The 15,080-nt window shown below is 43.7% G+C and overlaps 1 protein-coding gene across 1 annotated transcript; it reads right to left on the bottom strand.

Moving 5' to 3' along the window:
- Positions 1 to 206: 206 nt before the first annotated feature.
- Positions 207 to 14,854, bottom strand: LOC120898216. The gene is made up of 6 exons (XM_040303760.1): positions 14,337 to 14,854; positions 11,508 to 12,112; positions 10,831 to 11,443; positions 1,481 to 2,115; positions 838 to 1,274; positions 207 to 746 (listed from the first exon to the last, which is right to left on the bottom strand). Exons 1-6 carry the CDS (start codon positions 14,489 to 14,491, stop codon positions 339 to 341), a joined length of 2,853 nt encoding a protein of 950 aa, XP_040159694.1. The 5' UTR covers positions 14,492 to 14,854; the 3' UTR covers positions 207 to 338.
- Between the last annotated feature and the right edge of the window lie 226 nt (positions 14,855 to 15,080).

Here is a 15,080-nt window from a genome sequence, read left to right as displayed (position 1 = left end):
ACAGTATAAATTATGACAAAAATGCAATTTCCAACGGTTCACGTCGAGAAAGAACGATTTAATACGCAAAATCCACTTTTGTTCAATGGTAATACCACATTATGACGATTACGTAGTTTCTCAAGTAAATCAAAAAACCCTGTATATTTAATTGTCTTCAAAAAATGATCCCAAATGAATTGCTTGTACTTGTCATTTATCAAAAAATCATTTATTTTCCATTACATTTTACAACAGGGAGCATTATTAACCTACATTAAGAGTATTTTTGTGCGCTACTCACAGTAAACAACGTTATGTACACATTAACCCAGCCACAACCGCCTCACCTATCCACATTAATCGATCTCCACATTTTCACACTCGTCCTCGTCGCCTTCGCCCGCCGACGACAGCACACTGCAGTGGCCGCTTACATCCACATCCATCCGGCTGCGCGACCGCACGTCATCCGAGCCCGGTCCGGACAGCTCCGAGGGTGACCTTCGTCCGGTTGAGTTTACATTTTCCGCATCACTATCGCACCGGGTGGAGAAGTTCAGCGGCCCTGAAGATGCGCCCTGAAGTGGACCGTGGTGAGAGCTGGGCGGCTTGCAGGAGTTGGACGAGGTGGACGACGATGAGGACGGTGCGGACAGGACGACGGAAGGAGCTATCGGCCCGTTCGGCACGGTGGCCATCTTCGAGGGGTAGAAGTAGGAGAAGGGCATCGAAGGAATTCCCGGCATACCGTACGCCATCTGTATCTGCGATGGGGAATTCAAGGAAAAATGGAAAGTAGAAAATATTGCAAAATCGAAAACCTAAGCATAAGGTCCTTCCCGGCTTGATCCTTACCTGATGCCGATAGACGTTCAGCAGGGCCGGATCCAGCCCGGTGGCGTAGTGTGGTTGACCGGCGGCCAGCATCGGTCCGTACGATCCGTCCTCCCGCACCAGCACCTGCACCGGCACCCGCTTGGTCGCACTCAGCAGGGCGGCCTCGTGCTGTTGGATCTGTTTCCTCTTCGTTTTGTAGCGACGGTTCTGGAACCAGATCTTGACCTGCGTTTCCGTGAGCCGCAAGTTTTTCGCCAGCTCGGAACGCTCCGGCCCGGACAGGTAGCGCTGCTGGGCGAAGCGACGCTCCAGCTCAAACACCTGAGCATGGCTGAAGGCCGCTCGGGAGCGCTTTTTCCTTGCGGACGGCATCTCCTCGCTCGGGTGCAGCGTTGTCGCCTGGCCACCGTGTAGCCCCAACGAACCGGTGTAAGGCGAGGGCGATGAGTCACAATCTGCACAGGGGAGAAAATGGGATTGGGTGGTTTATTGTAAGGCATTCACTGACAAACAAGACACAGCACAGTAGAAGGCACGTGTTTCGAAAGGCATTTAAGTTAAGGGTGCACATCAATTGTTCCCCAAAAACGGGGGAAAGATCATACACATTTAGCTAATTGTTTACTGCCGTAACCCTTGGCAACTCTTGGTTCATTCGTACCCGAATCGTTTTCCGCCAACCGTCGCATATCGATGGGGCTTTCACTGCGCTGATGGGCCGCCTTGCTCAGCCGGTAACAAGTGGCCGTGACTGATGCGGACGGTCGTGCCCCTTCCAGCAGCATGCTGGCAATCCGTTCCGACGGATTCCCACCATCACCGCCACCGTCACCAGTGTCCGGACGGGCGGCCACGTCTTCTCCATGTTCACGCACCGGCTCGGCGGACACCATGAAACAATCGAGCGACCCTCGGCGTAAGGCAGGTGGCACGTTTACGGGGAAACCGGATGGTGTGGTAGCATTGTTGTTGTTGTTGTTGTTGTAGTAGCTCATGCTCAACTTTCCGTACAGTCCTTCTTCGACGGTCGATCGTGGACTCCCGGAAGGTTCCAGCGTTCCTCGCCGCACATGCTGCGTATGTCGCGTGTGCTGTGCGTGGTAGTGGTTGTGATGATGTCGGGGATGGTAGAACGTTTGCATGTCCTCCTCGTTGCCGGACGATTCGCCCGAACTGTGGCGCTCGACCCGGCGGCTTCTCGTGAGGATGTCGTTTATCGAAAAGGGCGTCGAGACGATCGACTTGGCGGTGGAAGCAGTCAAGCTCATGGCACTGCTGCTGCTGCTGCTACTTGAACAAGGTCACACGATCAGGCACGGCACAATCACTCAAGAAACACAGCGGAGGGTTCGAACTACGATTTTAATCCTTTTTATCACAAAACACATTCAAACTAAATTGGTTCTGATAGCGCTCAGGTGCAACAACGAATATCCACTGATCCACACTGAAATTCACACTCTCACAGTCCAATCCTTCACACCGCAAAATTGCTTTACTTGACGCAGAGGCAAACCCGCAAGCCGGCCAGAGCACAACCGCACTTAACGAGCCGAGCAGCACGAATGAAGCGCACACTTTTCCCGCAAGCCACCGCGTGTGCTCGGGAAAGCGTTTTTCCCATTTCCACGAGCAGCACGAGTTCCGCACGCCCGCGCACCAGCCGGCCGCCACGCAGTGCTCCGTTCTCTGTACACCACTCTCTGGCGCACTTCGATTGGATAAGAGGCGAGCCGTGATTGGTTGAAGCTTCGGGCCGGCTCGAGCGATATATTTTCAGGGTTGTTTGTTTAGCGTGAGAGCGCGCATGGCAGGGCGGGCAGCGTGGTCGAGCGGGGCAACGCGGTCGATGCGGGCATCACTGGAAGAGGGTTGCTTATCGGGTTGCCTGTAGTGCTGGTTTCTCTTCCTTCGCGCTGTGCGCGTGGTGGCGGGAGTAATGGCGAGCTTGAACGCGTGTGTTAGTGGACGATTCTGCGCTCCTTGGTAGGTAGGAAGGTCTGGACCGTAGTGCGGTGGCGGATGGGTAAACATAGCAAGGACAAGCGATCGATGCTTCAAGGTGAGTGTGTTTTTGCTTTTTGCTGGCGTTTTTGAAGCGAAACCACCACCGAAGAAAGCATTGTATGCATTGTGGCTAGGCGCAAATGAAGGTGTTCGCCTGGGCAATGTGGCGAAGCGAATGGCTCAACCATGCTGAATCATGGCAATTTTGTGGGTTCTAACGACCGTCTACCGCCTTCGTGGGTGGGAAGAAAGAGGAGGGGGACACATTAGCGACAAACTATTAATGGAATTACTTTCGGGAATGAGCTACTTTTATTTGAGCATGGAGAAAACATCGAGGAAATGCGCCAACGGTATCCATGGATGGTAGGAAAAAGTTACAATGTTTTCAACTGAAATATCATGCGTTTGTCAAACTTCAACAACCCATGAAACAATATTGTACAATGAAGAGCGGATAGAACGTTTTTGTAGAACAACAAATTTCTTGGATTGTTGACGGCAAGCCAGTGGCTGGCATGAATAGAAGTTTTATTAAGTGTCTCTACTTCGTGAAGATGTTAAATGTATAAATCGTTTTTTAAGTAGAGTCTAACGTCAAAGTATCAAGATCAACTATTACTTGATTTAGGAACGAATGTCAGTCTAGAACATTTGTTATTAGTTGCACCTTATATTGATACGATTTTTTTTACATCACCATGTATTCGAGCAGAGTGTTGAAGTTATATCAAATAACTAATAATAACTATAAGTAAAACTGGTGGTCCCATAAATTCATCAAGTTGCACGGCCCGTCGAGCCGCGTTCATGTCTCGTATGGACCGTCCTAGGTAGCGAGGACTGACTATCCGTCTTCTTTGTACTTAATCCATCTTTTTTGTATTAAATTTAAAACCCAGTATAGGCAGGCATGACTATGATTATAAGATAACAGAATAATAACAAGAGTCTTGAAAATAAATTAAAATTAGAGCCTTTGGTTTTCTAGTACCAACAATGCACTTTTCAAATGGTCTTATCACATAGGAGACTTTATTGGGAATAATACTGTCAAATATTCACACATTCTTCATTTTTCATCAACTATACGCATCTGTTGTTAGAGTTTCACTTAGAGTTATCTTAATTGTCAAATCCAGGCTTACAGATGCAGCCAATCCACTGATCTTGTGGTACGAACAGTGACTTCTATATGAATACATACTTATGTCACAGCTAGCTCGATAAAGTGGAATATGAACAATATTTCATAGATGTATGACTTGGTGAAAGAAATTTCAATAAACTCATCTTATCGTTTGTTAGACGCCCCATCAATTCTTATTAAATTGTAGCTTCAGGCTCCCCGCAGGATGTTAAGACCCAGGACATTCTTCAACATAGAAATCAGATAGACTAATTTTGGATCCAAAGATCTCCTAATAATAATTAATTAATAATAATGATTGATTATGATAAGTGCTTATAAATCGCTAGGAAGCTTTGATCTAGATTAATTAAACGTTTATATGGCTACCTTCACAATATATTGCAGTTATTTTGTAGGTGAAAATGCTATAACGGTTTACAAGAAGGAAGCATTACTCTACTGGTTTGATATCTTGTCTCAATTTTAAAATGCACATTTTCAATGAATGTTTAACCTGCATGAAATACTAGAGAAGGGAAAATTTTGAATCTTCTGTTGTTTCTCTTTTCAGGATTCACTGTTTTTGTGTTAAGCAGTATGTACACGGGTAAGTAAGTACCAACACCATTCTTATACCACTTAAGAGGTAACCTTTTTTTTGCGCAACGAATTGCATCCACAGTGTGCTCTTCACAGATAAATCACAGTCCCAGTAGTAACCCACCCACCAACCCACCCTTCACACTCCAAGGACTGATGCGTAATACATCATCAAGCGTGGAAAGTGTTCGATGAGTGATCACTTCGCTTAATTGAATATTGACCACAGCGACTCAGCCAACGCGTCGAGTGATATTCGATAATGCTTGTGTAAGCTTGCTTCTCCATTCCCCTAGCTTTCAGACATTATTCTACGTTGGAGGTGAAACAGGCGAATGCAAGAAAGAGAGAGAGAGAGAGAGAGAGAGAGAGAGAGAGAGAGAGAGAGAAAGAGAGCAGTAAAACGACAAGCAAGGGGCCAAGGAAGTGTTTGTATCGTATTTCATAGCGCAAAGTAAAGTAAATCACTGCTCCAGATTTTTCTACCGGCGAAACACAATTTTGGAACTGTTTAGCTCCGCTCGTTGCTGTTTGACTAGATGTCGACCCTACATCTTCCACTATCCTTTTGTACACACTTCAAAATCGGCTTCGAACTTGGAAGCCCTCCTCTGTAGCTGTAGTTGATGATCAACTTTGCGATGTTTACACTGTCATTTGATGTTGATTACCCTACAGTGCCCGCCAAGTCCATGCTCTTTTGGCCCTATCGGCGATATCAATCGCGCAGTCGGAACAATCGAACGACCACGCACAGTTTGCCCATTGTTTTGACGTGCGAACGGAAGCGTACGGATTTCCGGAACCGGAACTGTAAGGCTCTAATTAACTTACATTTTATCCTACGCTTGCCAATGCATTCCAGGCCATTTATCCACCAGGAGCGGGGTCCATTTGTACTGTGCACGTGCGGCGCTGAATAATTTCCATCCTCACCTTGTTCGCTTGTTACTAGGATGTGCTGGACGGATTCAACCAGCACCCGCAAAAGCCGCAGGCAAAACAAATTCACAAAAGTAACACCTTCCGGGCAGTAATTTCAATTAGTGTCTATTATCCAAACGCTTGCAGCCGAGAATGGGAAAGCGCAACGACAAGGAGATTAACTCACCAAGAGTGTAGTATGTGTGTATCGAGAAACAATGGGCAAAGTTGAGCAACAGCTCACCCTCAGCCGCACCGAGAACGGTTCCGACCCATCGTTCTCGCTGGCAACGTTTTATTTTCGCGGGAACTTGTACGTCTCGATAAAGTGTTGTTCTAGTTGAGTGACCGTGGACAATATGCTACCATGATGAGGTGATTGTCGACGTTTCCCCCACCCGGCTGATGCGCACGGGGTGACGACACACACACGACGCCTGTAAGCTGCAAATCCGCTTGAGGCAAAGTGTCCTTTTTTCCCTTTGCTGGTTGCGGTGGCACGGTAAGTGGAAAATTTGTGAGCTCTACACTGGAATTGGCACGCCGGGAAAGTGTCCATTTGATTTGAATAGTCGGCTGGTGCTCGGTCACAACCAACGACGTGGTGAGTGCACTTTTGTTCTGGTCTTCTTACGGTCGGACGGAGGGGTTTGATGTTTTGGGCGTGATTTGAATGACAATATGCTCATCGAGAATCTCATTTACAAACGATGCACGGGTGAAAGTGACCAACTGAATGCTATTTTTGAATGCGAGTAAGGGTTTATGTTACGCAAGGAGAAGTAGACAAAAAATGAATTCGAAAAACAAATATAATTAAAAGTTGAAGCTGAAGCCTATAAAGATATAAATAATTTGTATTAAATTATAAGTATTCTTATCCTTATATTTATCATAGGGTGGATTGAGCTGCATTTTTACAATTACCTCCATGTATTTTAACACATATTTTATTTAACAATATTTTGAATAGCTCAAAAAGAATAAACGATATTCCTTTCCTTTACGTTGATGATAATCATAAAATGACCATACTGATTTATTGCTTTACCATACTGATTTATTTATTGATTTATTGAATAGCTTTTGTGATAAATACCTCTACATTCCCGTATACAGCTCACTTAACCAGAGTAATCGATAATATAATCGATAATGATTACAATGTACATGTTTAAAGTAAGGCCCTAGAACTAACTTGAATATACTGACGCAGCTGAGTAACGGATTGATTGAAATCTGATGATAACCCTAACCTATTATAAACATCAATCATTTTGAGCAGTGGATCATTGGCACCAACACCAGTTGTTCTAGGGCATTTTAGTAGCTTTCTACTTCTAAGACCTCTAGAGGGAGTAGAAAAGCAAATAAAATTTAAAATTTTAGGTGCATCAAAATCTCCAATTAATAATGTATGCATAAAAGTTATCTGAGCAGTAGTTCTCCTATGCTGTAAAGTATCTAGGCCAAAAAATAAACACCGAACATTATAAGAAAGACGTGGAATTTGGTCTGACCAGGGAAGACGATGAAACATAACACATGTGATTTTTTCAGATTTTTTTCATTTTTTTCTATGTATGTGATGTGATGGGGACACCAAACTACACTGGCAAATTCCAGGATGGGACGGACCAAAGAACAGTATAATGTTTTTAATGTAGTGGCAGATAAGCTAGTTCGTATCTTAACGTTAATGCAACGATCAGTTAAAATATGAGTCGAGATTATTCGAACAGGCAACATTTTCTTTTATTTGTAAATATCTATTGAAAATTAATAATGACAAAGTTAAACTAAAAAAATTAAAAAATCTCAACATAATATAATTAAACTATCGTTCATCGTGACTTATAAGTGTTTAAAATAATATTTTAATGACAGAGTAGTATACAATATGAAAAATATCGTCAACATAACATACAAACAAACATCTGTATTACTTCAATAAAAAAGTATTTAGTATTATATTCAAATGTTTATCAGCTGTGTAAAAAGTCAAGTGGATTGGTAGAAAACATTAAAAAAATGACAAAAAGTAATTATAAAAAATTATCAATAATTGATTGAATATTTTATATTTCTTGCCAAATATTTTACGTAATAGTCGCTTCATGATTGTTTATTTTATCTGTTTTTTAACTTAAAACGGCATGTTAGTTACGCTAGAAGGATAGGAGAAGGGCAGATTTAGAGCTTCGGGACCTAAGCGGTGAAAGGAGGAGGAAAGCGTTCAGGCCCCTGTAAGTGCAGAGCGTTGGAGGGGTTGGGGGGATGTTATATAGGGTTTTCCAAGTCACTTTGTAATGTAAACATTGTTATTCACCGCGTGCAAAATGATAAGTTACATCTATGTAACATTTAATTTCCATCATAATAACTTTTAATATCTTCAGCATGATTTTCAACACATCTCCAGCAGGATTAAGTTTGACAGTTCCTTGTGATTTGTTGAAAATCATGTGTAAAAACTGAAATTTCATTATCAAGCAAATACACCATTGGACAGCTGTTGAAAAATATCTTGTAGGCGGTTAAGTATTATGTTTACATTCGAAAGTGACTTCTAAAACCCTGTAAGATGGAATATCTACACCCGTCGGAATTGATGGAAATCTACTACTAGTTGGTTGGCTCATAAAGATGCAACATTCGTCTCTTTCTAAATTGAATCTAAGTAATTTTGACAAAAAATCATTTGAAATGCCACAGTCCCGTAGTACAGTCACCAACTCGCTCAACGTAATAACATGCCCGTCACTTGACTATTAGGCTGAGTGGTATTGAGTAAGTCTTCAATGCCTGACATTTCCGCGTGTTACGCCAATCACAAGAAGAATAAGTCATTTTTCATCTTTGCGTTATTATGCGACTAATCCTTGGTCGCATAATGTTGCCGAACCCTTCGTCCTGGGCACTGCTGGCCTTTAGCCATGTAAATCTGTTAAACGCGTATATATCGAGTGGGCTTATGAGGTCCATCGATGCATTAACTGTCGCTAAAACCAATGAATTGGAAGCGTGGCTTAGATGCTCATGCACCGGTCATCTGCACCGGTTTCTCGCTCCACCCTACGCTTTGGTCCAACGCCGATGAGGAAAAGCTGCCCGTTTCTCGATGTAGCGTTACACCTATTTATTATCCGTACAAAAGTGTTCATCGATCTTATACGTAGATATTGAAAAAATAAAACTGAAATAACTCTATTTGCAAAATAACCGTCTAGAGCTAAAAAATAAAGCGCCAATAAAAAACGTGTATCGCGGATTGCATACCCTTCAGGCGTTCACAAGCCTTATTCGCCAGTAGGTGGCAGCACTATCGGATGCTTCGGAGCACGTGCGCAGAGTACGTTTGGTGGTTTGAATTCAGATTAACCGTTAGTTACAGATTCATTCTAACTTAACATGTAACACTTCATAAAGTATCTTCTTCAAATGTTCAATTAATTCTTGGTGTAGTTGTAATGCCATATATTTTTAATTTCTAATACAGAACGGCATTAAATACACTTTTAAATGTTTGTAGAAACCATTATCTGTTGTTGTTTGGATGCAAAAACGAGTAACGAGATTTCTTGTTGTTCAGTGGTGGTGTATGTATTTTAATCATTTATTTTATTGATTACCAGAATTTTACAAATAAATTCGAGTTTCGTATGGACGGTACCCACCATATCTTACTATGGGAGAAAAATCAAGACAATGATTGTAAACCCCAAAATCGGGTAAGGCAGTCCTAAACCAAATGCGTCATTTGTGCTAAATAAGAAGAAGAAGTAGAAGACATCAACAGACTGCATGTATTTTACGCCAGTTGAGCAATGCAATTGCCCTTCGTTTGTTTAACATTAGCAGATAAGATAATAATTTCATTGTTTATCGCCAATCCAAACCCTTTCAAGTTTATTTTTATAAAGTTATCCATCACACTACATTTCCACAGCTTCCCAAAACATTGCTTCTGTTTTGCATCTCATGCGCCCCTCGCCACCAAACTAAGCGCATCGTAAACAATATCCAATCTTGCCGAGAACAACAATTCCCAACCACTTTCCCTCTCGTTCGATAACAAAGAAAAGCTTCCAAAACAGACGTCTTGACTCTCCCGACGTAGCAGCGCCGAATGTGAAACGAGCAAAAGCCTGAAGCCGCCCTCCGCGAAGAATAGATTTTCCCATCGTCCCTCATTTTCCTCGCGAGCCAGCATCAAGCGTGTCATTCTATCTTTGATGGGAAATTAATGGGTGCCACTAGAGAACCCGATTGGTGGGTGAAGCCATACCGAGAGAGCGAGAAAGAGACAGAACGGAAGAAGGGATGCACCATAGAGGGACGGCACTACCAAAGCGAAAAGTGTTCGTTGCACGCACAATTAGAGCACGCACCGGCGTACGATGGCGCACAGAGCAAAACTACGATTTATGGCATTTGGCCATCGGTTCTATTTCATCCCTTGAGCTCAAAGCCACGCACCAACACATACCAACACTTGGCCACTTACACCCATGACTTACGATCGGGCGAGCGAGCGCGCACAGATCGTGAGGGTTATCCGGGGGCTAATCGTTTCCTTGACAGAACGTAAAGCAGATGCCCCCGGTCGACCTCGCGCAGGGGTGCAAGATGCGAGAGTTTTCCCTTTGGATAGTGTGTGCGAGTGTGTGTGTGTGTTACCGAAACTGGGCCGCTGGGAGTTGGAGCAGTGGGGGAGAAAAACGGAAGGATCAGTGTTCCGCGATTCCGTCAGTCAAACAGGCAGACCCTGGGCGAAGGAATGAATGAACTGCCTTAATCGATCATAATGCTGGAAGCAAGCAATAAACGATTTCGTCTTTATTTGCTTGACGCACACACACACACACGTACACGGCAGCATCGAATCGGGTTTCATTCGCTGTCAATCGTTGGTGGTATAGCGGATGGATGGCCATTTTAGCAGCTCGCGACACCAAACTGATGTGTCAGCCGTCTGGTCGCTTACTGGATTTCTTGACGTTTTTTGTTTTTGTTTTGGGAGCCACTATCAAATTACAATTACGACTTAAAGCACGTCGGGGCAAAAGATTCGGGTCAGCAGTAGGCGCTGGCCCCATTTTGGGTGGATCAGAACGTCCAAACCAGATGTGCATTTGCGTACGTGCCAGCGCGATATGATGATCGATGACTGCTAACTTCGTATCGGTCGAGCTCTTTTGAATGATGGACTACATTTATTACACCACCGGCATTTACATTAATTTATTTCATCTTTTTATTATCCTAAGCAAGGTGTCCTTGGTAAGAGGTTTTTGGTAAAGAATCTAAGATATTTACAACGAATCGTCCACCAATCGGTCCCCTACCAATAGGAAACTTTCTGATCGTAGTACGGGTTTGGGGGTGGAGGAGGGGGCGGTGGGGACGAGTACTGTTCGCTGTACTGAAGGCCGTACGTGGGGTATGGTGGTGGCGGTGGAACCGTAGACGACGAACCGGCCCCCGAGCTCATAACCGAACCCATCGCCCCGGCTGTTCCTGAAGCAGATGACCCGTGATATCCTGCTCCATAGCTCCCGGTGCCCTGCGTTCCTACCGTCGGCATGCCCAAGGCCGGTGACAGTTCGTCGTAATCCTTGCTGCTAGAACCGGAAGAGTCCGAGGGACACCGGGGACCGGCGACACCCGTCGAGGACGTTGCGTCACACTTGGCGACGGAAGCACTCTCGATCTGTACGCGTTTCGATTTGTAGCGCCGGTTTTGAAACCAAATCTTCACCTGCGTAGGGGTTAGCTTCAAGATGCTGGCAAGCGTCTCACGCTCCGGTGCGGACAGGTAGCGCTGCTGCCGGAAGCGTCTCTCCAGCTCGAGCACCTGCCCCTGGGAGAAGAGTATGCGCGGCTTTCGCTTGGCGCGCAGCTTACCATTCTTGCGCAGCTCGCTGCGCGACGAGGTGACCAGCTGGGTGCTGCATTCTTCTGGAATGGAAAGGATGCGGTGTGAATAAAGTGCGGAAAAGGGCGTGCGAAGATCGAAACATACTTTGCAGCATATCCTCCTCGGTGGTGTTGTTGTTGTTTAGCTGACACAAACTGTCCAACTCCTGCACGTGCTCCGACGTGACGCACGTGGAGACGCTCGAAAAGGATTCGTCCTTTATTTTGATCCCGTCGGCTGGACTTTGTGTGCCGGACGCACTGTCTAAGGGTGTGCTCGTGTCCAGCAGGGTGGGCCGTACGTCTTGCAGTAGGAAGTTCGAGCACGGATGCTCGTGACCGTTCATGAGGGAGGATTTGTCTACAGTACCGTACCCACCGAGCTCCAGCTCTGAGCCAACCGAGCTTGCTACGGAGCTGAGTGCCGGGCTGGAGGTCGCATTGGTCGCACCGATTACCGGCGTACTGTGCGTACCGTAGGAGCCGTATGACTGGCCGTGTGAGTAGTGTGGAGGAGGTAGATGGGATGGTAGGATGGACGATGGCATCGATGAAGAGCCAAAGTCGTACGATGCGGATCCATAGTTGAGGTCGTGGTGATGGTGGTGGGTTTGTGAGAGGTAACCGTGTGAGATCATGCCGTATGGATCCGGTGGATGGTAGGACGTGTCGTAGCTGGAGTAGGCCGGGTAGGAGAAGTGATTCGATGGGCTGAAATTGGACGAACGGTGAAGAGTTGTTAGAACATGCCATTACTTGTTACTAATGAATTTTAAGGTTTATTTTTGATATATAGTCTAGAATGGACCGTCCCCCCGTAGCAAGGATTGACTATCCGGCTGCGTAGTAATGAATTAAGTCTCGAAAGTCTGCATAGGCCGGCATGTCCACGTAGGACGTTACGCCAAATATAAGAAAAAGATTTTATATTTAATTTTGGAATATGGAATCCTCCATGTTGATTTATTGATCTATGGTAAGTATGAAAAAAGGTTCCCGCGTCTCTACGAAGTTATGTTTAATCCAGTCTATATTTGAAATTGAACACCCTTATTTGTATATTTGTATATTTATTAAATGATCGACGGACCTCATAAGCCCTCTCGATATATGTAAGGGTACAATAGGAATACAACATAAATAGTCACACGCTTTACAATAACAGAATAATAACAATAATAACAATTACAAGGACGCTAAAGATTCTGGCGAGAGGCGCGAAGTAAATTAATGCGACTCAACACATTTGCCATCGTCATGCCGGGCTCATACGCATCAGATTCCGCATTCAGATCAAGACATATACGCAAAAACGGGTCTCGGGAGGCGAAGGCGGTCCTTGTCTCTGGGATGGCCAGCATCGCCCGAGGGCGAAGAGTTCTTGCAGGCACGTACAGCTGTATCGACGAGAGCAAAACCGGACAATCTATGCTACCATTGAGAAGCCCAACGATAAAAGCCAGTCCAGCATTTCGTATTCGGTCGTCGAGTTGGGGTAACCCGAGCAACAAACACCTTGATGTGTAGTCGTTGTTGCTGCCCCACGAACGGAGCGCGAAACGGGTAGCCCTACACTGGATGGACTCCAAGCGCGCAACTCCCCAAACGTTAGAATCAATATTCAACGTAGATATTATATTCGGGTTAAGAAGTGGTCATCGAACAACTGAGTTTGACACATCTGGACGATGGGATCAATAGATCAATTTTATTAGGAACTTGAACAATTCTCCTCTGGACTGTTCCGTACTAGGTTATAATGACTATTTGATGTGTTATTTATTTTCATTTATAATAGATCTACGGAAACATTTTACCAGTTGCCCTAATTAGCCTTTTTGTTTAATCTAATATTTAGTCACTTAAATCTTATACGTTATTCTTTACATTTCTTTCGTGAAGTTACTGTATCTCGAGTATGTTGGGTTTGTCCTTTCATTGCAAATAACTTCAACCATCTTGTTTAATGACGGTGAGACCACGTAGGTTGAAGTACTTACAAGAAAAATAATCTGTATATGCTTATTCCTGTTTTTAAATTTAATCCAGGCTCTTTTGTTACCAACCATAAAGATAGGATAGGATAAAGATGGATAAATTTACTATCCTTGACTTTGACTGAGATAGTAACTTTGAAGAACTTTTGAATATTTTTAGAAGAAAAGCATCAATCCCTCAAAAACGACCTTTAAATGTAAAATATATCAAATCTAATCAAACTGTGTAGCACTATATGGCCAATCCTGGGCGTTTAAAAATAATTAAAATGAGTCAGTAACAAGATACAATTAGCACACCAATTGCAAATTTGCTGAATTTCTACAATTCATCATTATTTTGGTTCGATTTAAATGAATATTTGTTAATAAATAAATTGCAATGTAAACCTTCATTCGCCTGAATAAGTCATTTCAACGAAAAAAAATTAAACACTCTACAAACTCCGAAGAAGCCTTAAAACAACAATTTTTCAACAGAACAATTTTAGACAAATATATCAATTTTCCTTAAAATACATTTTTATTGAAACAATTATCAAGCTTTCTAAACAAGCTATTCAACAATACTGAGGCGAAATTAATGACAAAGTGAGATCGTCAAATAGACAAGAAAAATGAATAAGTTAAACTTTAAATGTAGCCTAGTGTAGGTATAAAATAGAATGATATTTTCCTTAATTATTCAATCAAACTATCGTGTAAAAGGAAGGAATATCATGCAAACTTTAAACTGGAACAACAAAGAATAGAACCGTTGATGCAAAATGGTATTAAATTTTAAATAGAAGTGAGCGATACGTAAGTGTTTTCAAACCGTTTGTATGAAAGATTATTTTCTCATAAAATTGATTTTATGTGCATAAAAAAACGACTCTTAATATATGCATCGAATGAATTTATCTAAATCACACAATATTAGCCATTTTCCAACCTACCTTTCCATCTGACAGTTGAGATACCCGTCCACCACTCCGGCACCTGATTCAACCATATTGAGTATGTCCTTCACCGAGAACGGTGTATTATTGTTCGCTTCGCTGCCACTTGATGCTTCCGTGTGTGTTAGGTCGTAGTATCCTTGCTGGAGCATCCTTTCTTTCGCTCACCACCGCACTTAACTTTACTGTCCACCTTCACAACAGATTCACAATGGCTTTCTTAAACTTTTGAACAGTATCAATATTAAACCATCACAAACACTTGAAAGAGTGTCAACCTCACTGTCTTAGGCACAACAATATAACAATCTAAATTCCACTTCACATCAACAACCAGATAAACATCATTTGTTTAAAATTCAACAACTGTTTTCTGCACTTTAATCCAACAGCAACTCCATATTGTCCTTTGCCAACGTGTGCTACATTCTCGAGCTCAGACAACTTCTGCCCAGAACTGCTGCAACGAACTGCACACGAACGTCCTTTCGCCCAAACCACATGTGACCGACTGTTCTTGGGCGTACGGCGACCCGCACATTCCGATATCTGGTGCCATCGAATTTCCAGACCCCGGCGAGCAACTGCGGCAATGTAACGCAATGCCGTGCCGAAACGAGACGGAAACACTGCGTACTTGAGAAGACGATTCTGGTCGGAAAACCAAAGCGCTGTGTTTCTTGCACTGGTGCTATCCTTATTCGATCGATGTGCTTCTTCTTTTCCATTCAACCGTGCTGT

The sequence above is a fragment of the Anopheles arabiensis genome, chromosome 2 (genome assembly GCF_016920715.1).
Source record: "Anopheles arabiensis isolate DONGOLA chromosome 2, AaraD3, whole genome shotgun sequence".
In the NCBI taxonomy this organism is placed as follows: domain Eukaryota; kingdom Metazoa; phylum Arthropoda; class Insecta; order Diptera; family Culicidae; genus Anopheles; species Anopheles arabiensis.
This window is presented reverse-complemented; position numbering and strand designations above follow the sequence as displayed.

What these genes read in the sequence shown, in the direction of transcription:
- LOC120898216 (XM_040303760.1), bottom strand. Translation starts at nt 14,491, where the DNA reads ATGCTCCAGCAAGGATACTACGACCTAACACACACGGAAGCATCAAGT. An exon ending in CGAGGAGGATATGCTGCAAA is followed by an intron (nt 11,444 to 11,507) that starts GTATGTTTCGAT and finishes TTTCCATTCCAG; the next exon opens with AAGAATGCAGCACCCAGCTG. An exon ending in TGAACGTCTATCGGCATCAG is followed by an intron (nt 747 to 837) that starts GTAAGGATCAAG and finishes TCCCCATCGCAG; the next exon opens with ATACAGATGGCGTACGGTAT.